A 20,200-nucleotide genomic window follows, 5' to 3' on the forward strand; every position below is an offset into this window, starting at 1 on the left:
AGGCCAGGCCAGGGAGGGTCCATTTTTTAGGATTGTGTTCCCAAATGCCACCCTATTCCCTATGTAGTGCACTACCTTTTGACCAGGGCTTTGGAAAGTAGTGCACTATATAGGGAATAGGGTGCCATTTGGAAACACAGAACCCATGTTTCCCTTTGTCTGTGGAATACTGATGTTCCTATGAAAAGGTGCACAGAGCCAGATTTTTCCTCCTATCCACCCTGGAATAATGAGTCAGTCTCGTGTTATTTATGGTCCACATCACGCTGGGCTGAAATATGATTCTCTAACATAACAAGAAGACAACAGAGTTCTTTGTTAACGTGAGCAGACCTGCCTTCTTCCATGTGGCTCAGTTGGTAGAGCATGGTGTTTGCAACGCCAGCATGGTGTTTGCAACGCTAGGGTTGTGGGTTCGATTCCCACGAGGGGGCCAGTACAACAACAACAACAAAAATGCATGAAATGAAATGTATTTACTACTGTAAGTCGCTCTGGATAAGAGCGTCTGCTAAAATGTAAAAATGTATGTAGCTATGTAGAATAGAAAACGTGTTTATTGTCCTGGAAGAGGAAAGCAGGAAGAGATCCTTACTGTTCCAGGTCTTGGGTTGGGAATGTCTTTATTGTATCCCCTGAAGGGAGACTCCTGAAATATCCTGTCGATCTCTTCCATGGAGTAGATGCAGACAGCTGTGCCATTCCTATTGGTGGAGAGAACAGGTTAGATTGTTCATGTTCAAATCAAATGTTATGAGTCACATGTGCCGAATACAACAGGTGTAGTAGACCTCACAGTGAAATGCTGAATACAACAGGTGTAGTAGACCTCACAGTGAAATGCTGAATACAACAGGTGTAGTAGACCTCACAGTGAAATGTTTACTTATGAGCCCCTAACCAACAATGCAGTTAAAAAAAAATACAGATAAGAATCAGAGATAAAAGTAACAAGTAATTAAAGAGCAGCAGTAAAATAACAATGAGGAGGCTGTATACAGGGTGTTACGGTACAGAGTCAATGTGGAGGCTATATACAGGGTGTTACGGTACAGAGTCAATGTGGAGGCTATATACAGGGGGTACCGGTACAGAGTCAATGTGGAGGCTATATACAGGGTGTTACGGTACAGAGTCAATGTGGAGGCTATATACAGGGTGTACCGGTACAGAGTCAATGTGGAGGCTATATACAGGGGGTACCGGTACAGAGTCAATGTGGAGGCTATATACAGGGGGTACCGGTACAGAGTCAATGTGGAGGCTATATACAGGGGGTACCGGTACAGAGTCAATGTGGAGGCTATATACAGGGGGTACTGGTACAGAGTCAATGTGGAGGCTATATACAGGGGGTACCGGTACAGAGTCAATGTGGAGGCTATATACAGGGGTGTTACGGTACAGAGTCAATGTGGAGGCTATATACAGGGAGGTACCGGTACAGAGTCAATGTGGAGGCTATATACAGGGGGTACCGGTACAGAGTCAATGTGGAGGCTATATACAGGGGGTACCGGTACAGAGTCAATGTGGAGGCTATATACAGAGGGTACCGGTACAGAGTCAATGTGGAGGCTATATACAGGGGGTACCGGTACAGAGTCAATGTGGAGGCTATATACAGGGGGGTACTGGTACAGAGTCAATGTGGAGGCTATATACAGGAGGTACCAGTACAGAGTCAATGTGGAGGCTATATACAGGGGGTACCGGTACAGAGTCAATGTGGAGGCTATATACAGGGGGTACCGGTACAGAGTCAATGTGGAGGCTATATACAGGAGGTACCAGTACAGAGTCAATGTGGAGGCTATATACAGGAGGTACCGGTACAGAGTCAATGTGGAGGCTATATACAGGAGGTACCAGTACAGAGTCAATGTGGAGGCTATATACAGGGGGGTACCGGTTCAGAGTCAATGTGGAGGCTATATACAGGAGGTACCGGTTCAGAGTCAATGTGGAGGCTATATACAGGGGGGTACCGGTACAGAGTCAATGTGGAGGCTATATACAGGGGGGTACTGGTACAGAGTCAATGTGGAGGCTATATACAGGGGGTACCGGTACAGAGTCAATGTGGAGGCTATATACAGGGGGTACCGGTACAGAGTCAATGTGGAGGCTATATACAGGAGGTACCAGTACAGAGTCAATGTGGAGGCTATATACAGGAGGTACCAGTACAGAGTCAATGTGGAGGCTATATACAGGGGGGTACCGGTTCAGAGTCAATGTGGAGGCTATATACAGGGAGGTACCGGTTCAGAGTCAATGTGGAGGCTATATACAGGGGGTACCGGTACAGAGTCAATGTGGAGGCTATATACAGGGGGTACTGGTACAGAATGAATGTGGAGGCTATATACGGGGGGTACTGGTACAGAATCAATGTGGAGGCTATATACAGGAGGAACCAGTACAGAGTCAATGTGGAGGCTATATACAGGGGGTACCGGTACAGAGTCAATGTGGAGGCTATATACAGGGGGTACCGGTACAGAGTCAATGTGGAGGCTATATACAGGAGGTACCAGTACAGAGTCAATGTGGAGGCTATATACAGGAGGTACCAGTACAGAGTCAATGTGGAGGCTATATACAGGAGGTACCAGTACAGAGTCAATGTGGAGGCTATATACAGGGGGGTACCGGTTCAGAGTCAATGTGGAGGCTATATACAGGAGGTACCGGTTCAGAGTCAATGTGGAGGCTATATACAGGGGGTACCGGTACAGAGTCAATGTGGAGGTTATATACTGGGGGTACCAGTACAGAGTCAATGTGGAGGCTATATACAGGGGGTACCAGTACAGAGTCAATGTGGAGGCTATATACAGGGGGTACCAGTACAGAGTCAATGTGGAGGCTATATACAGGGGGGTACTGGTACAGAGTCAATGTGGAGGCTATATACACGGGGGTACCGGTACAGAGTCAATGTGGAGGCTATATACAGGGTATTACGGTACTGAGTCAATGTGGAGGCTATATACAGGGGGTACCAGTACAGAGTCAATGTGGAGGCTATATACAGGGGGTACCAGTACAGAGTCAATGTGGAGGCTATATACAGGGGGGTACCGGTTCAGAGTCAATGTGGAGGCTATATACAGGAGGTACCGGTTCAGAGTCAATGTGGAGGCTATATACAGGGGGGTACCGGTTCAGAGTCAATGTGGAGGCTATATACAGGAGGTACCGGTTCAGAGTCAATGTGGAGGCTATATACAGGGGGTACCGGTACAGAGTCAATGTGGAGGTTATATACTGGGGGTACCAGTACAGAGTCAATGTGGAGGCTATATACAGGGGTACCAGTACAGAGTCAATGTGGAGGCTATATACAGGGGGGTACCGGTACAGAGTCAATGTGGAGGCTATATACAGGGGTGTTACGGTACAGAGTCAATGTGGAGGCTATATACAGGGTGTTACGGTACAGAGTCAATGTGGAGGCTATATACAGGGGGTACCGGTACAGAGTCAATGTGGAGGCTATATACAGGGGTGTTACGGTACAGAGTCAATGTGGAGGCTATATACAGGGTGTACCGGTACAGAGTCAATGTGGAGGCTATATACAGGGGGTATCGGTACAGAGTCAATGTGGAGGCTATATACAGGGTGGTGCCGGTACAGAGTCAATGTGGAGGCTATATACAGGGGGTACCGGTACAGAGTCAATGTGGAGGCTATATACAGGGGGTACTGGTACAGAGTCAATGTGGAGGCTATATACAGGGGGTACCGGTACAGAGTCAATGTGGAGGCTATATACAGGGTGTTACGGTACAGAGTCAATGTGGAGGCTATATACAGGAGGTACCGGTACAGAGTCAATGTGGAGGCTATATACAGGGGGTACCGGTACAGAGTCAATGTGGAGGCTATATACAGGGGGTACCGGTACAGAGTCAATGTGGAGGCTATATACAGAGGGTACCGGTACAGAGTCAATGTGGAGGCTATATACAGGGGGTACCGGTACAGAGTCAATGTGGAGGCTATATACAGGGGGTACTGGTACAGAGTCAATGTGGAGGCTATATACAGGGGGTACCGGTACAGAGTCAATGTGGAGGCTATATACAGGGGGTACTGGTACAGAGTCAATGTGGAGGCTATATACAGGAGGTACCAGTACAGAGTCAATGTGGAGGCTATATACAGGGGGTACCGGTACAGAGTCAATGTGGAGGCTATATACAGGGGGTACCGGTACAGAGTCAATGTGGAGGCTATATACAGGAGGTACCAGTACAGAGTCAATGTGGAGGCTATATACAGGAGGTACCAGTACAGAGTCAATGTGGAGGCTATATACAGGAGGTACCAGTACAGAGTCAATGTGGAGGCTATATACAGGGGGGTACCGGTTCAGAGTCAATGTGGAGGCTATATACAGGAGGTACCGGTTCAGAGTCAATGTGGAGGCTATATACAGGGGGTACCGGTACAGAGTCAATGTGGAGGCTATATACAGGGGGTACTGGTACAGAGTCAATGTGGAGGCTATATACAGGGGGTACCGGTACAGAGTCAATGTGGAGGCTATATACAGGGGGTACCGGTACAGAGTCAATGTGGAGGCTATATACAGGAGGTACCAGTACAGAGTCAATGTGGAGGCTATATACAGGAGGTACCAGTACAGAGTCAATGTGGAGGCTATATACAGGGGGGTACCGGTTCAGAGTCAATGTGGAGGCTATATACAGGAGGTACCGGTTCAGAGTCAATGTGGAGGCTATATACAGGGGGGTACCGGTACAGAGTCAATGTGGAGGCTATATACAGGGGGTACTGGTACAGAGTCAATGTGGAGGCTATATACAGGGGGGTACCGGTACAGAGTCAATGTGGAGGCTATATACAGGAGGTACCAGTACAGAGTCAATGTGGAGGCTATATACAGGGGGTACCTGTACAGAGTCAATGTGGAGGCTATATACAGGGGGTACCGGTACAGAGTCAATGTGGAGGCTATATACAGGAGGTACCAGTACAGAGTCAATGTGGAGGCTATATACAGGAGGTACCAGTACAGAGTCAATGTGGAGGCTATATACAGGAGGTACCAGTACAGAGTCAATGTGGAGGCTATATACAGGGGGGGTACCGGTTCAGAGTCAATGTGGAGGCTATATACAGGAGGTACCGGTTCAGAGTCAATGTGGAGGCTATATACAGGGGGTACCGGTACAGAGTCAATGTGGAGGTTATATACTGGGGGTACCAGTACAGAGTCAATGTGGAGGCTATATACAGGGGGTACCAGTACAGAGTCAATGTGGAGGCTATATACAGGGGGTACCAGTACAGAGTCAATGTGGAGGCTATATACAGGGGGTACCAGTACAGAGTCAATGTGGAGGCTATATACAGGGGGGTACCGGTTCAGAGTCAATGTGGAGGCTATATACAGGAGGTACCGGTTCAGAGTCAATGTGGAGGCTATATACAGGGGGTACCGGTACAGAGTCAATGTGGAGGTTATATACTGGGGGTACCAGTACAGAGTCAATGTGGAGGCTATATACAGGGGGGTACCCGGTACAGAGTCAATGTGGAGGCTATATACAGGGGGTACTGGTACAGAGTCAATGTGGAGGCTATATACAGGGGGTACCGGTACAGAGTCAATGTGGAGGCTATATACAGGGGGTACCGGTACAGAGTCAATGTGGAGGCTATATACAGGAGGTACCAGTACAGAGTCAATGTGGAGGCTATATACAGGAGGTACCAGTACAGAGTCAATGTGGAGGCTATATACAGGGGGGTACCGGTTCAGAGTCAATGTGGAGGCTATATACAGGAGGTACCGGTTCAGAGTCAATGTGGAGGCTATATACAGGGGGTACCGGTACAGAGTCAATGTGGAGGCTATATACAGGGGGTACTGGTACAGAGTCAATGTGGAGGCTATATACAGGGGGTACCGGTACAGAGTCAATGTGGAGGCTATATACAGGAGGTACCAGTACAGAGTCAATGTGGAGGCTATATACAGGGGGTACCGGTACAGAGTCAATGTGGAGGCTATATACAGGGGGTACCGGTACAGAGTCAATGTGGAGGCTATATACAGGAGGTACCAGTACAGAGTCAATGTGGAGGCTATATACAGGAGGTACCAGTACAGAGTCAATGTGGAGGCTATATACAGGAGGTACCAGTACAGAGTCAATGTGGAGGCTATATACAGGGGGGTACCGGTTCAGAGTCAATGTGGAGGCTATATACAGGAGGTACCGGTTCAGAGTCAATGTGGAGGCTATATACAGGGGGTACCGGTACAGAGTCAATGTGGAGGTTATATACTGGGGGTACCAGTACAGAGTCAATGTGGAGGCTATATACAGGGGGTACCAGTACAGAGTCAATGTGGAGGCTATATACAGGGGGTACCAGTACAGAGTCAATGTGGAGGCTATATACAGGGGGTACCAGTACAGAGTCAATGTGGAGGCTATATACAGGGGGGTACCGGTTCAGAGTCAATGTGGAGGCTATATACAGGAGGTACCGGTTCAGAGTCAATGTGGAGGCTATATACAGGGGGGTACCGGTACAGAGTCAATGTGGAGGTTATATACTGGGGTACCAGTACAGAGTCAATGTGGAGGCTATATACAGGGGGTACCAGTACAGAGTCAATGTGGAGGCTATATACAGGGGGTACCAGTACAGAGTCAATGTGGAGGCTATATACAGGGGGTACCAGTACAGAGTCAATGTGGAGGCTATATACAGGGGGTACTGGTACAGAGTCAATGTGGAGGCTATATACACGGGGTACCGGTACAGAGTCAATGTGGAGGCTATATACAGGGTATTACGGTACTGAGTCAATGTGGAGGCTATATACAGGGGGTACCAGTACAGAGTCAATGTGGAGGCTATATACAGGGGGGTACCAGTACAGAGTCAATGTGGAGGCTATATACAGGGGGGTACCGGTTCAGAGTCAATGTGGAGGCTATATACAGGAGGTACCGGTTCAGAGTCAATGTGGAGGCTATATACAGGGGGGTACCGGTTCAGAGTCAATGTGGAGGCTATATACAGGAGGTACCGGTTCAGAGTCAATGTGGAGGCTATATACAGGGGGTACCGGTACAGAGTCAATGTGGAGGTTATATACTGGGGGTACCAGTACAGAGTCAATGTGGAGGCTATATACAGGGGGTACCAGTACAGAGTCAATGTGGAGGCTATATACAGGGGGTACCGGTACAGAGTCAATGTGGAGGCTATATACAGGGTGTTACGGTACAGAGTCAATGTGGAGGCTATATACAGGGTGTTACGGTACAGAGTCAATGTGGAGGCTATATACAGGGGGTACCGGTACAGAGTCAATGTGGAGGCTATATACAGGGTGTTACGGTACAGAGTCAATGTGGAGGCTATATACAGGGTGTACCGGTACAGAGTCAATGTGGAGGCTATATACAGGGGGGTACCGGTACAGAGTCAATGTGGAGGCTATATACAGGGGGTACCGGTACAGAGTCAATGTGGAGGCTATATACAGGGGGTACCGGTACAGAGTCAATGTGGAGGCTATATACAGGGGGTACTGGTACAGAGTCAATGTGGAGGCTATATACAGGGGGTACCGGTACAGAGTCAATGTGGAGGCTATATACAGGGTGTTACGGTACAGAGTCAATGTGGAGGCTATATACAGGAGGTACCGGTACAGAGTCAATGTGGAGGCTATATACAGGGGGTACCGGTACAGAGTCAATGTGGAGGCTATATACAGGGGGTACCGGTACAGAGTCAATGTGGAGGCTATATACAGAGGGTACCGGTACAGAGTCAATGTGGAGGCTATATACAGGGGGTACCGGTACAGAGTCAATGTGGAGGCTATATACAGGGGGTATTGGTACAGAGTCAATGTGGAGGCTATATACAGGGGGGTACCGGTACAGAGTCAATGTGGAGGCTATATACAGGGGTACTGGTACAGAGTCAATGTGGAGGCTATATACAGGAGGTACCAGTACAGAGTCAATGTGGAGGCTATATACAGGGGGTACCGGTACAGAGTCAATGTGGAGGCTATATACAGGGGGGTACCGGTACAGAGTCAATGTGGAGGCTATATACAGGAGGTACCAGTACAGAGTCAATGTGGAGGCTATATACAGGAGGTACCAGTACAGAGTCAATGTGGAGGCTATATACAGGAGGTACCAGTACAGAGTCAATGTGGAGGCTATATACAGGGGGGTACCGGTTCAGAGTCAATGTGGAGGCTATATACAGGAGGTACCGGTTCAGAGTCAATGTGGAGGCTATATACAGGGGGTACCGGTACAGAGTCAATGTGGAGGCTATATACAGGGGGTACTGGTACAGAGTCAATGTGGAGGCTATATACAGGGGGTACCGGTACAGAGTCAATGTGGAGGCTATATACAGGGGGTACCGGTACAGAGTCAATGTGGAGGCTATATACAGGAGGTACCAGTACAGAGTCAATGTGGAGGCTATATACAGGAGGTACCAGTACAGAGTCAATGTGGAGGCTATATACAGGGGGGGTACCGGTTCAGAGTCAATGTGGAGGCTATATACAGGAGGTACCGGTTCAGAGTCAATGTGGAGGCTATATACAGGGGGTACCGGTACAGAGTCAATGTGGAGGCTATATACAGGGGGTACTGGTACAGAGTCAATGTGGAGGCTATATACAGGGGGTACCGGTACAGAGTCAATGTGGAGGCTATATACAGGAGGTACCAGTACAGAGTCAATGTGGAGGCTATATACAGGGGGTACCGGTACAGAGTCAATGTGGAGGCTATATACAGGGGGTACCGGTACAGAGTCAATGTGGAGGCTATATACAGGAGGTACCAGTACAGAGTCAATGTGGAGGCTATATACAGGAGGTACCAGTACAGAGTCAATGTGGAGGCTATATACAGGAGGTACCAGTACAGAGTCAATGTGGAGGCTATATACAGGGGGGGTACCGGTTCAGAGTCAATGTGGAGGCTATATACAGGAGGTACCGGTTCAGAGTCAATGTGGAGGCTATATACAGGGGGGTACCGGTACAGAGTCAATGTGGAGGTTATATACTGGGGGTACCAGTACAGAGTCAATGTGGAGGCTATATACAGGGGGTACCAGTACAGAGTCAATGTGGAGGCTATATACAGGGGTACCAGTACAGAGTCAATGTGGAGGCTATATACAGGGGGTACCAGTACAGAGTCAATGTGGAGGCTATATACAGGGGGGGTACCGGTTCAGAGTCAATGTGGAGGCTATATACAGGAGGTACCGGTTCAGAGTCAATGTGGAGGCTATATACAGGGGGTACCGGTACAGAGTCAATGTGGAGGTTATATACTGGGGGTACCAGTACAGAGTCAATGTGGAGGCTATATACAGGGGGTACCAGTACAGAGTCAATGTGGAGGCTATATACAGGGGGTACCAGTACAGAGTCAATGTGGAGGCTATATACAGGGGGTACCAGTACAGAGTCAATGTGGAGGCTATATACAGGGGGTACTGGTACAGAGTCAATGTGGAGGCTATATACACGGGGTACCGGTACAGAGTCAATGTGGAGGCTATATACAGGGTATTACGGTACTGAGTCAATGTGGAGGCTATATACAGGGGGTACCAGTACAGAGTCAATGTGGAGGCTATATACAGGGGGTACCAGTACAGAGTCAATGTGGAGGCTATATACAGGGGGGTACCGGTTCAGAGTCAATGTGGAGGCTATATACAGGAGGTACCGGTTCAGAGTCAATGTGGAGGCTATATACAGGGGGGTACCGGTTCAGAGTCAATGTGGAGGCTATATACAGGAGGTACCGGTTCAGAGTCAATGTGGAGGCTATATACAGGGGGTACCGGTACAGAGTCAATGTGGAGGTTATATACTGGGGGTACCAGTACAGAGTCAATGTGGAGGCTATATACAGGGGGTACCAGTACAGAGTCAATGTGGAGGCTATATACAGGGGGTACCGGTACAGAGTCAATGTGGAGGCTATATACAGGGGGTACCAGTACAGAGTCAATGTGGAGGCTATATACAGGGGGGTACCGGTACAGAGTCAATGTGGAGGCTATATACACGGGGGTACCGGTACAGAGTCAATGTGGAGGCTATATACAGGGTATTACGGTACTGAGTCAATGTGGAGGCTATATACAGGGGGGTACCGGTACAGAGTCAATGTGGAGGCTATATACAGGGGGTACCGGTACAGAGTCAATGTGGAGGCTATATACAGGGGGTACCGGTACAGAGTCAATGTGGAGGCTATATACAGGGGGGTACCGGTACAGAGTCAATGTGGAGGCTATATACAGGGGGTACCGGTACAGAGTCAATGTGGAGGGGCACCGGTTAGTTGAGGTAATATGTACATGAAGGTAGAGTTATTAAAGTGACTATGCATAGATGATAACAGAGAGTAGCAGTGGTGTAAAGGGGGGCAATGCAAATAGTCTGGGTAGCCATTTGACTAGATGTTCAGGAGTCTTATGGCTTGGGGGGTAGAAGCTGTTTAGAAGCCTCTTGGTCCTAGACTTGGTGCTCTGGTATCGCTTGCCGTGCGGTAGCAGAGAGAACAGTCTGTGACTAGGGTGGCTGGAGTCTTTGACAATTTTTAGGGCTTTCCTCTGACACCGCCTGGTATAGAGGTTCTGGATGGCAGGAAGCTTGGCCCCAGTGATGTACTGGGCCGTACGCACTACCCTCTGTAGTGCCTTGTGATCGGAAGCTGAGCAGTTGCCATACCAGGCAGTGATGCAACCAGTCAGGATGCTCTCGATGGTGCAGCTGTAGAACCTTTTGAGGATCTGAGGACTCATGCCAAATCTTTTCAGTCTCCTGAGGGGGAATTGGTTTTGTCGTGCCCTCTTCATGACTGTCTTGGTGTGCTTGGACCATTCTAATTTGTTGGTGATGTGGACACCAAGGAACTTGAAGCTCTCAACCTGCTCCACTACAGCCCCGTCGATGAGAATGGGGGCGTGCTCGGTCCTCCTTTTCCCGTAGTCCACAACCATCTCCTTTTGTCTTGATCACGTTGAGGGAGAGGTTGTTGTCCTGGCACCACATGGCCAGGTCTCTGACCTCCTCCCTATAGGCTGACTCATCGTTGTCGGTGATCAGGTCTACCACTGTAGCCCCAATAATTTTAATGATTATTTATTTGAATTGCGCGCCCTCCAATTTCACTGGAAGTTGTCGACAGTTGTTCCGCTGGCCCTAAGAAGTTCAGAACACGGTTATCTTCCTCGGGAAGAACCATTGTTTAACAGAACATGGTTCTCTTTCTCATGAAGAACCTTTTCCAGCTAGCACAGTGGATCTGGGCCGATTCCGGCATTCCCCCTCATAAACATCCCCTGGTCCCCCTTCCCTCTCCTTCTGCATCCCCCCTCATAAACATCCCCTGGTCCTCCTTCCTTCTCCTTCTGCATCCCCCCTCATAAACATCCCCTGGCCCCCTTCCCTCTCCTTCTGCATCCCCCCTCATAAACATCCCCTGGTCCTCCTTCCTTCTCCTTCTGCATTCCCCCCTCATAAACATCCCCTGGTCCTCCTTCCTTCTCCTTCTGCATCCCCCCTCATAAACATCCCCTGGTCCCCCCTTCCCTCTACCCTGTCTACTCTATCCATGTGGAAGAGGAAGATTATGAAAATCATCATCAATCCTATATATGTTAAAATCCTTATAATGAGTGAATAGGGTCACTGACAGTGTTTGATTATGGTCTCCCATCGTGATTTTGGGATATGTATAGATCTCAGTAATTCATTTACTTTTATATGTTGACCGCTAGCTAGTTACAGAACTTTTCTCTGTACACGGCGTCATTGAGATAGCATGGCTATTCATGTCCCCTTTCGTCGTTTATTGTTCTTTGCAGAGTTGGCGTATAAAAAGGCGGCACAGCATTTGTTTCTGGAATTGTTTCCTGTCACGATCAGAAAATAAAACCTAGTCAGAACAACCCAGATCCTCTGGTCATCTGTTCTCGGATCAAAACAGAACACAGAGACGATCAACACCGACAACATCAGGAAGAACCTTTGTTTAAACAGAACACTGTTATCTTTGTGTTCTGTTAAAATAGCATTTATTGTTGTCAATGGGAGACCTGCTCGAAAAATCTGAGGTAAAGCGTGCAGATCTCAAGTCAGAATACCGCTCCAGTGACATTGTAGTTTAGAATTTGGGGCATTGGGAGAACTCAGTAGCTGCTGGGAGACAACAGAGACAGGATCATTTCCTCACCAGCTGCTAGTGAACAGAGCATAGACTCGCGAGTCTCTCCATTCCTCCGCGTGAAGCACGTAGACGTCTTGGAGACGGTTAAAGTAGAGCGAGTCGTTGGGAATCCCACACACCAGCCGAGCCTTCAGGAACGACGTCCACATGTTCTGCAAGAACCGCTTAGAACCGCCTTCATCCACCTGTGGAATGACATCGCCACCATAATCAACATCATCATCATCACCATCATCCTCACCACCATCATCATCATCACCATCACCACCATCATCATCATCACCATCATCCTCACCACCATCATCCTCATCACCATCACCACCATCACCATCACCATCACCATCATCAACATTATCATCATCACCATCACCACCATCACCACCACCACCATCCTCATCACCATCATCCTCATCACCATAATCAACATCATCATCCTCACCACCATCATCCTCATCACCATCATCCTCATCACCATCATCCTCATCACCATCACCATTATTATCCCCATCATCCTCACCACCACCATCATCATCACCATCCTCATTATGCCGCTGCACAACGATGACATCATCAGAACAAAGACACTGAAGAAGAACCAAGCCTTCATTTCAATGTTTCCACAACTGTGACCCCTTTAAAAATCGGACCAGTAACAAACATGGGAACCGAGATAGATGTCTCACAGTGGAAGTTTAGTCTTTTGAAGGCCATGTAGTGTTTATCTACACAGATGGTTCTGTTCCAATCTCTTCACATACTAATTTTTTTTTTTTAAATACAGTAGCTAGAATGTTAGTGGCCTTGAAGATTCCCCTGGTGGTATGGTTAGCCTACATTACAGTATATACAGTCTTCTCCAACAAATAGCTGGGCTGCTAGACGCAGCTGGGCTGCTAGAAGGGGAGGGCCTTGTACTGCAGTAGAATAAACAGTCAAGGTGCTGTTACAGCTGTTCTCAGGAATGACTGGAATCTGTGGGATAACGGGGAGTGTTGGTGCAGATATAACCAGACAGTACTAGATAGAACTATGGTTCAGAGCTTTGATGAAACGGAGCTTGTAATCTATCCTGGAGTCAGATCAGTAAAATCACTAAAATTATACCTTTTCCCCAGCAACAGACTATGATCGAGTAATGTCAAAAGCCCCACTGAAGTCTAACACGGAACCCAAACCGTTTGCGTGCGTGCACTATCATGCGCCATCGTGCATAAATGTATTTTGTCCCCCCCACACTAAACGCGATCACAACACGCAGGTTGAAATATCAAAACAAACTATGAACCAATTATATTCATTTGGGGACAGGTCGAAAAGCATTAAACACTTATGGCAATTTAGCTAGCTAATTTGTCCTATTTAGCTAGCTTGCTGTTGCTTGCTAATTTCTACTGGGATATAAACATTGAGTTGTTATTTTACCTGAAATGCACAAGGTCCTCTACTCCGACAATTAATCCACACATAAAACGGTCAACCAAATAGTTTCTAGTCATCTCTCCTCCTTCCAGGCTTTTTCGTCTTTTGACTTTATATTGCGATTGGCAACTTTCATAAATTAGGTTTCATGACCTCGTTCGTCTTTCAGTCACCCACGTGGGTATAACCAATGAGGAGATGGGACGTGGGTACCTGCTTCTATAAACCAATGAGGAGATGGGAGAGGCAGGACTTGCAGCATGATCTGCGTCAGAAATAGAACTGACTTCTATTTTAGCCCTTGGCAACGCAGATGCTCTTTGGCGCGTGCGAACAGTGTGGGTGCAATTATTGAATAACATGTATGTCTAAATTAATTTTGCAACGCGAGCGCACGCGACGCGAGCGGTGTAGTCAGCCTGTAATAAATCAGCCCCCCACAATCTTTTTTAAATCATTTTCTCTCAGCCAATCATCAGTCATTTGTGTAAGTGCTGTGCTTGTTGAATGTCCTTCTCTATAAGCGTGCTGAAAGTCTGTTGTCAATTTGTTTACTGTGAAATAGCATTGTTTCTGGTCAAACTATTTTTTCCAGAAGTTTACTAAGGGTTGGTAACAGGCTGATTGGTTGGCTATTTGAGCCAGTAAAGGGGGCTTTACTATTCTTAGGTAGCAGAATGACTTTAGCTTCCCTCCAGGCCTGAGGGCACTGCTCTCTAGTAGGCTTAAATTGAAGATGTGGCAAATAGGAGTGGCAATATCATCCGCTATTATCCTCAGTAATTTTCCATCCGACTTGTCATTTGAAGGGGTGTCCACATACTTTTGAATATCTAGTGTACAATAGGTATGGTCTCATTATGCCATGACTAGTGGAGGCGTTAAGCCAGGATAGGTAGGTCAAACACACTGTAGGTCAGTAACCACTAAACTGGGTCTAAACTGGGTCTAAACTGGTTCTGAACTGGGTCTGAACTGGGTCTGAACTGGATCTAAACTGGGTCTGAACTGGGTCTGAACTGGGTCTAAACTGGGTCTGAACTGGGTCTGAACTGGGTTTGAACTGGGTCTGAACTGGGTCTAAACTGGGTTTGAACTGGGTCTGAACTGGGTCTGAACTGGGTTTGAACTGGGTCTGAACTGGGTCTGAACTGGGTTTGAACTGGGTCTGAACTGGGTCTGAACTGGGTCTGAACTGGGTCTGAACTGGGTCTAAACTGGGTCTAAACTGGGTCTAAACTGTTTCTGAACTGGGTCTAAACTGGGTCTGAACTGGGTCTGAACTGGGTCTGAACTGGTTCTGAACTGAATGGAAAACACTGCTAATATACATCTAATTCAACTTGAAATCCTCGCAGGTGCCGTGCTAGAGCGGGCATCCAGCCTGGTAGGAGGATGCCTGCGCAGCGCATCTGGTCGCCGGTACGCCTCCGAGACCAGGCTACCCAACTCCCGCTCACGCACGGCTACCATCAGGCCCCTGCACAGCCCAGTCTGCCCTGTACAAGCACCCCGCTCGTACAGGGCTACTAGTTCCATCCAGCCAAGACGGGTTGTGCAGGAGGTAAGATCAAGACCGACTGTGCGCCTCCATAGCCCTGGGTTTCCAGCTCCTGTCTCTCGTGCGGACCCGAAGTGCGTCAACCCAGTCCGACTCGTCCTGTTCCCGCTCCCCGCACTAGCCTGGAGGTGCGTGTTCACAATCTGGTACATTTTGACTTAATAAATGTTCAAAATGAACAAACACAGTCCTGCTGCATTTTGGTCCTCCTTCACCGACGATACCCGTGACAGATAAGTTCATTAGAGTTACCAGCCTCAGAAATTGCAGCCCAAATAAACGCTTCACAGAGTTCAAGTAACAGACACATCTCAACATCAAACTTTATTTGCCACATGCGCCGAACACAACAAGTGCAGACTTTACCGTGAAATGCTGACTGACGAGCCCTTAACCAACAGTGCAGTTCAAGAAGAAGAAAATATTTAGCAAGTAGACTAAAATAAAAAGTAATAATAAAAAGTAACACAATAAGAATAACAATAACGAGGCTAAATACAGGGGGGTACCGGTACCGAGTCTAATGGCTTGGGTGTATGTTACGAACCTCTTTGGCCCAGCGGTCTAGGGGGGATGGATACGAGACCCGTAACATAAATCATGCAAATTATAATCGTGACATGTAACAGTGAGAACCAAAAACCACAGACAACTGAAATCTACCGTCAAACTCAAAAGGTTTATTTTAAACACACGGTAAAGGGGTGTGGGAAAAGGGGCTGAGCTGGACCCAAGCAACGAAACAATAATCCAAAACCACCCCTAAGCTAGACTAGCCTATTTCAACAACAGCTAGCTAACTAACCAAAAATACAGTGGGTGGTCCGCCCAGTTCTAACTATGGTACTTAGACACAGTATTCCTACGGGTAATGTATGCCCATGGGCGACTTGTCTTGGTACCCCCTTTTCCCACCAAACAAACAAACAGTCAAATAACAAAACAATACTCACAGGATTACCGGACAAATGTGACATGTAGTTTGCAAAAACAAAAGAGATCAATACAGAGAGAGAGAGACACGGGGAGATAGAGATTGGACACAAGAGCGAATGAGCACAAAGATTGATCACAGAGTGAGAATGAGCTCGCGAGATAAAAATGAGCTCTGGGAGAAAACAACTGACTGGGTTTTTAAACCAAGGGAAAGGGACTGTGATTGGTTGAGGGAGAAGGAACAGGTGTCTTCTGATTGGGGACTGATGATTGTCACCTGTGATGGGGAGAAGGAGAGAAAAGAAACACACAGGATACACTTGTATCCGTAACACTCCCACCCTTAAAGAGCAACCCCCAGGGGGATTGCGACTAAAAGTATGTACACAGTTTATACAAAAGTATCTACAATGAATACTCACAAAATCAAAGTCAATCTTCCGAAACATACAAAAATTATTACACACGAGACAAAGCATCTGCTAACATATTTTCAGAACCCTTTTTGTGGCAAATCTCCAAATTATAATTTTGTACAATAAGAGCCCAACGCATAAGGCGCTGGTTCTGGTTGTACATACGGTGGAGAAACACTAAGGGGTTATGGTCCGTATATACAGTCACAGGTAGGGCACTAGACCCTATGTACACCTCAAAATATTGCAGAGCTAACAACAACGCTAGAGCTTCTTGCTCGATGGTGGCATAGTTTGTCTGACATTTGTTAAATTTTCTGGAGAAATAACACACCGGATGATCCAGTCCACTCTTGTCCTGCTGAAGTAGAACAGCACCAGCACCTCTGGCACTAGCATCTACCTCAAGTTTAAATGGTTTTTCAAAATACGGAGCTGCAAGTACAGGGGTATTACATAATAGTGCTTTAGCAGTTTCAAAAGCTACCTTACAGTCCGGGGACCACACAAACGATCTTGCCGGACTGAGCAAATCGGTCAATGGAGCAACTACCGCAGAGAAGGTTTTTACAGAAGCTACGGTAGTAGCCAACCATCCCCAAAAAGCGGCGTAGCTCTCGTCTGGTGGTAGGCGCAGGGAATGCAGTGATAGCCAAGACCTTAGCATCAACAGGGCGCACCTGTCCATGGCCTACCTCTTTGCCGAGATAGGTAACAGTGGCCTTCCCAAACTCGCACTTTGCCAAGTTCAGGGTTAAAGAAGCAGCGGCCAAACGTTCACATACTACCCTTAGAGAGTTAACATGATCTGTCCACTCAGATGAATAAATCACTAGATCATCTAGATATGCACTACAATTAGGAACGCCAGCTAATACGGTGTTAACCAGTCGTTGAAAAGTGGCTGGTGCATTTCGCATCCCAAAAGCCATGACAGAGTATTGTAGGAAGTTGTCTGGGGTAACAAAGGCAGAAATCTCAGAAGCACGTGAGGTTAACGGAACCTGCCAGTAACCTTTTAAGAGGTCCAACTTAGTTACATAAGTAGCAGCACCAACAGTGTCAATACAGTCGTCCAGTCTGGGTAACGGGGAAAGAATCTGGCAATGTGACAGAATTTACCTTTCGATAATCCGTACATAACCTGGACGTACCATCAGGTTTAGGAACCAGAATGCAAGGAGAACTCCAAGGGCTTGAACTTGGCGCGTGGCCAGGTCATTTTCCAACAAATATTTCACTTCATCCCTCATTATCTTCCTCTTAGAAGCATTGACACGATATGGGTGTTGCTTGATAGGGGCAGCATTTCCAACATTAATGTCATGTTCCAACACATTTGTGCGAGTAGGAACGTCATTAAAGAGACATGGAAAACTGTGGAGTAGCCTCACAATATCGTCGGCCTGTCCTTCCGTTAAGTGAACCAGACCTGACTGGAGAGACATCAGCATTTCTGAGTTGGGCAATCTAACACACTGCTGCTGAGTATTGCGCAACTCCAATCCATCTCCATCAACATCATCAATATGACAGTCCACTATCATAGCCGTAGAAGCAGCAGAAATAGCAGTAACTTCCGCTGTGGTTGAACCATCTACCTGGGTGATGGGTCGGGTTTGGTATGCTTTCAACATGTTAATGTGGCACACACGAGATTGCCGTTTTCTATCAGGAGTTTGAAGCACATAATCAGTTTCACTTAACTTCTTTTCAATCAAATAAGGACCAGAGAAACGAGCTGACAGTGAAGATCCTGGAACAGGCAATAACACCAGCACTTGGTCACCTGGCTGTAGTGGATGAGAAACAGCCTGTTTATCATAGTGTCTTTTCATACTTGTTTGTGAGGAAGACAGAGCTTCCTTAGCGAGAGCACAGGCTTGGTGTAGGCGCTCACGAAAGCGACTAACGTAGTCCAACACATTCTCTTCTTCCGTACACAACTCTTGGGACAAAAACTGTTCTTTAAGGACTTTCATTGGTCCTCTCACTGTGTGACCAAACACTAGTTCAGCTGGGCTGAACCCTAGGGACTCCTGTACAGTTTCACGAGCAGCAAACAAAACTAGAGGAACTCCCTCATCCCAATCTTTCTCAGATTCCAAACAATATTTACGTAGCATAGACTTCAGTGTCTGATGCCATCGTTCAAGCGCACCCTGAGACTCTGGGTGATATGCGCTTGATACACGGTGCGCAACTGACAAGGATTTTAACACCTGCTTGAAGAGCTTTGACAGGAAATTTGTACCTTGATCAGTTTGTACCACCTTAGGTAACCCGAATGTCGTGAAGAACTTAATTAAGGCTTTACTCACCACTGGAGCTGTAATCCTTCTCAGAGGAATGGCTTCGGGGTATCTTGTTGCCATACACATTATCGTTAACAGAAACTGGTTACCCGATTTTGTCTTCGGTAACGGTCCAACACAATCAACCACCACATGTTCAAATGGTTCACCTATGACAGGTATAGGACAAAGAGGAGCAGGAGGAATAACCTGATTTGGTTTTCCTGTAACCGGACATGTGTGACATGTCCGACAGAACTGAGCCACATCTTGTTTTAAACCTGGCCAAAAGAAATGTCGAAGGATCCGATCATAAGTCTTCGTGATCCCTAAGTGTCCAGACCACTGGTGATCATGAGCAAGGGATAACACATTGTGTCGAAGGCTGTAGGAATCACTATTTGGTAAACAGCATTCCAATCTCCCTCCGCGCCACCATGGGATGTCCATTTACGCATGAGGAGATTACCATCAAGAAAGTAAGCCACATTCTTCTTCTTTACCTCTTCCAATGAGACAACACTAGAAAAACATTTAGCAAGCTTGTTGTCAACCTTCTGGTTAGCAATCAGCTGCTCACGAGTGACTGGTAACTGTATTGCCTCAGCAATAAGTTCAACATACTTCGATTCTTCCCTTGTCTGTTTGTCAGAGGTGATCAGCTTCGCAGAGGTAGTACACAACCCATCCTCTTGATCATCTTCTTTGAACAGAACAGTGTTCGACAAATCTATCACGTCACCCACTTGTCTTGCCTGAGCACGAGTGACAGCACAAGCGGGGAACACATGGGGATAACTCTGTGCCAACTCATTGGAGAGAGAGTGGTCACTTTTATCCAACACTTCCAATACGGGTACTACCTTTCCTCCAGCAATATCGTTACCCATTATAAAGGTCACACCTTTTACTGGCAACATAGGACGTACCCCCACTCTGAATATTCCACTGATCAACTCAGAGTGTACATTCACAAAGTGCAATGGCACTGGGACAAAACCCATTTCAATACCCTGAACTAACACACTGGAACCACAGTATGTATTGTCGGATAAGGGCAACACATCAGACAATATAAATGACTGTGCCGCACCAGTATCTCTAAGGATTTTAACAGGACGCTGAGATGCTTCGTCATTCGCTATGGACACAAACCCCTCGAAAATGAACGGTTCGTAACTGCGGTCGGGTACTGAGACTTTCAAACTACAGTTACCCTGAGGCACCTGTTTTGTTTCAGACCTCACAACAGTACGAATTAGCCCAACACCTGTT

At 47.2% G+C, this 20,200-nt stretch overlaps 1 protein-coding gene across 1 annotated transcript in view; it reads right to left on the reverse strand.

Moving 5' to 3' along the window:
* sema7a (semaphorin 7A (JohnMiltonHagen blood group)) overlaps positions 1–20,200 on the reverse strand; it is a 121,158-nt gene that overhangs the window by 32,339 nt on the left and 68,619 nt on the right. The window contains exons 8-9 of the mRNA XM_045706116.1: positions 12,306–12,484; positions 596–704 (exon numbers count right to left, since the gene is read on the reverse strand). Coding sequence (XP_045562072.1) covers positions 596–704; positions 12,306–12,484 — 288 coding nt within the window. The remainder of the gene's footprint in view (positions 1–595; positions 705–12,305; positions 12,485–20,200) is intronic.

Source organism: Salmo salar, chromosome ssa23, assembly GCF_905237065.1.
Source record: "Salmo salar chromosome ssa23, Ssal_v3.1, whole genome shotgun sequence".
NCBI classification, from domain to species: domain Eukaryota; kingdom Metazoa; phylum Chordata; class Actinopteri; order Salmoniformes; family Salmonidae; genus Salmo; species Salmo salar.